Source organism: Oryzias melastigma, unplaced genomic scaffold (assembly GCF_002922805.2).
Source record: "Oryzias melastigma strain HK-1 unplaced genomic scaffold, ASM292280v2 sc02371, whole genome shotgun sequence".
In the NCBI taxonomy this organism is placed as follows: domain Eukaryota; kingdom Metazoa; phylum Chordata; class Actinopteri; order Beloniformes; family Adrianichthyidae; genus Oryzias; species Oryzias melastigma.
Genome location: NW_023418945.1, coordinates 1 through 3,719, shown reverse-complemented (window position 1 = coordinate 3,719; position 3,719 = coordinate 1). Strand labels below are relative to the sequence as shown.

Sequence of the window (3,719 nt, the reverse complement as noted above, 5' to 3'; positions counted from 1 at the left end):
AGAGTCCAAAGTCATACTGAACTTGTTCTTCAGTGAATCTTTGTAGTAGCTGGTGCATCCAACACATTCACTACCAATCCACTCCAGTCCTTTCCCTGCAGGCTGTCTGATCCAAGCTGTGAGGTAGCTGCTCAGAGAATAAGAGACCTGACAGGTGATGGTCAGTCTCTGACCTGGCTGCAGACTCACAGAGTCTGGCTGTGTCAGCTGTTCACACTTCACACCTGAAGAGGACAAAACACTTCAAATGGTTACTGACTTAACAGCAGTGAACAGAGTTTTTGTCTCAGTCAAACTCACAGGATCCAGCAGCCAGAAGCAGCAGAGGAACTACAGGAAACATGATGACGAATATCTAATGGGAGTAACTCTTCCTCTGCTGGAAATGGAAACATTTTAAACCCAAAATATGTCTAGAATTTTACTTTGCATAAAGAAAATTACTCTAAAAGGTAGACCTTTATGTAAATTTAAGCAATAGGTTAGACAAGAAGAAAAACTACACAACTCCCTAAAATAACACACAGATCCCAACATGTTCTTGTCTTTAAAAGGAAAATTCAACTTTGCATTAAATAAGTAGATGTTATTTCGTTGTTTTATACCATTTCCTAAAGATATAATTATTTATATGAATATAATTATTCTTATAATAAATTATGATTATATTTAAATAATCATTCATTATTTTTCCCAAAATTATAATTATTATAAAGCACTCACATTAACACCAGGGGGTCAATTTAGAAACACCTATCAACCTATGTAGCATTTCGGTCAATTCAAGATTAATTAAGAAAAAAATGTCAAAGTAAAAAGGCAATAAGGGTGGTAATTTATATGATTTCTTTTTTTTTTAGCACTTTATCACTTTTTGTGTATCTTGTTATCCTGATTATATACGTTCGCTAAGCAATGATCAAAGACTGATTGACTTTAGTTAATAATTACTATATTTAATAAAACAAATGTGACATAAGTTTCAATCAATCAGGGTGACATGCATGTTTGTTTCTTCATTTCAGACACTCACCAGCCCTCCTCCCCCAGGATTGAGGTTTTGCTGCCGACTGACACTTAACCACCATCAGCGTCGACACTCAGGGGTTTATTCATCCATGGTCTGAGTTATCATTGTTAGAGCCTGTTAGTTTCTCCACATCTTTCTGTACAATGATTGAATCATTGCTTATATTCCAAGGATCTCTCAACAAAATGTAAAAATTTGCTCTTTTCAATGCTAAGAGACACAAATGGCAACACATTTACACCAATTTCAAACCTGTGTTTGATTATTTCACAAGTTTACTGTGCTTTTTTATCTATACATTGATTATTTTTTGTTTAATTTATCACTTAAATGTATTTATTTGCATTGTGTTTACAATTTGTATCATTGTTGATATTTCTGACATTTCTAAAATCACCATGAGCCCAGTTGCTTCCCTGTGTTGTAACCTGCATTTGATTCTACTCTTCGGACATCAGATATTTTATCGCACAATATATTATGAACAGATTTAACAAACAGGATTTTAAAGAAGTCTTTAAGATTCCTTTTCACATTCAAAATCAACAACAAAAGTTAGTGTTCCGGTTTAATAATACCATCATGAAAACTTTAATTAGACATAAATGTAAAAAGTTTTAAGTGTCCTTGGAAACATTGTTAACCAAATAGACTGTTTACAATAAAAACTAATCTGAAAGTACACCAGTACTATTTAAAGAATTACTTTATTTTAAATTTTAAATAACATCCCCTCTACAAATATATATTTGGACAGTGTTCACTAATATTTTTTACTGACTGGTGATTTTATTTGGATTTTACTTTTTTTCTTTTGCATGCATATAGTTTTTCAGTTTTTTAGAATTTTTTTCTATTATTTTTCACACATGACGCAAATTTCGATATACAGTATATGTATTTCATGTGTATTCCTTTAGCATAAAATATGCAAGAGTTCTGTCATATTTTGTAGCAGCAACGATGATAAATGGAGAGTCGTCAAACATTCAAACATCACTGTTAAATCTATAAATCTGCAGCAAACACTTCTTTTTCATTGTTAGAACATTATTTTTGTTGCATGTATGCTGTACGCAGGTACAGGCCAGAACATCTGCTGACATGCAAACTGAGCAGAAAAACGCAAGTCTTTTGCATCTGAAAGGTTTAGTCTTTCTTTTCTTGGTTTGGTCAACGTTTCACTGCCTCAGCTGGTGTCCCAGAGGTACAGAAGGGGAGGAAATGACTCTGAAGCATGACTTACAGTAAAACAGAAGACCACAGCACTAAGTATAGTTAGACCGTGACTGAAAGATTTGAAAAGATGTGAAGTACAGGAGAGCTAAAAAAGTTTTAATCAAATGAGGTTGTTAAGGTGTAATTAGAAATAAATCCTCAAGATTAATAAACACCATTAAAGATTAGCATTTTAGATTGAAGCTGTCACAGACATTAAAATTATTGGATTTAATAAGAACAGACAGAATAATTTTGTTGTTTCTATTCTCAAAACCAGAACACAAGATTTCCAGGATTAGCATTTGAAGGTCCTTAGATTTTAGAAAGGAGTATTTTTAAAAATCTTCAAGCTGTAAACAGATAGTGTGCAGCAAATGTAAACAAGAACATCAAATGGGTTTTGTCGCCCTCTAGTGGTATTGCAAATATACTGCTAGATTGAAGGTTGGATGCAGTTTTTTTTTCAGACTACATCTACAATATAGCAAGAGCAGGTAAAACCTGGTCCTGATTGTCACATGTTTTCCAGATGTCCCTGTCCTTACAAAAAGTGTCCAAATCAGGTGTGTCAAAACCTGGGATATCAGGGGTTAGCTGAAAAAAGGGGGAAATTGGTCGTCATTGTGTAACAGAACAAACAAGATTCATTCAAAGCTGTAAGCTAAGCTAGAAAATGAAAATTTATGACAAATACTTTATTCAAATTGTATCCTATGTTTTGGTGCATGAGGTGATTTTCTTCTGAAATGTACATATTATGACAATTGAGTTTTACTCCAAATGCTTGGTTCTGATTATTTTGAACCAGATAACCCTTAAACAACCCCCAAAAAATCACCTATATGTATTTTTTTCCGTGGGTGAGTAATAATCAATGTTTTTTTTTTTGTTTTCAAAATGAGCTCAACCATTTGGTTTAGCAGACAGTTTAAGGGTATAAACAGAAAACTCATTTTTAAGAAAAATTGTAAATGTTTTTTTATTAAAGAAAATTTGTGTGATTATTAAAAAAAAATAATTTGCATAGAAACAGGTTTCTTGTTACATATTTAAGATATTTCAAGTGTGTAAACGTACTATTAGAAAAATAATGTGTTGTTCTTTTCTTGAAGGAAGAAAGAGTAAATGTGGTGGAAGTGAAAATATTTGGAAGATCAGCTGTGATTTGAGTCCTGTGCGCTGATGCAATCGGTTGCAAATGTTCTTTTTTTCTCTAAACAACAAATGCTTGTTGGTAGAAACAAATGCATATAAAAGCAATAATTTAATCCAACTGAGAGATAATTAAGTCATCAATTGTGCTTTCGAATGCACATATAGCTTTGTGTCAGCACATATATCTTTTTGTGCGCCCCTCTTCAGTGGAAACATTAGGAGCAGACTACAGTGGAAAAACTAACCTACAAAGATGAAAACAAATTGAAAACCCAATGGAATTAACTTTTGCCTATTGTGAAATCTCCTCTTT

General features: G+C 32.9%; 1 gene segment (V, D, J or C); it reads right to left on the bottom strand.

The window, feature by feature from the left end:
* Positions 1–6: 6 nt before the first annotated feature.
* On the bottom strand, positions 7–344 carry LOC118598547 (the record flags this gene model as incomplete). The annotated part of the segment is given in 2 exon segments: positions 7–224; positions 301–344. Coding segments are annotated over 2 exon segments (261 nt in total), but the record flags the coding sequence as incomplete, so codon positions are not given.
* Positions 345–3,719: the final 3,375 nt, after the last annotated feature.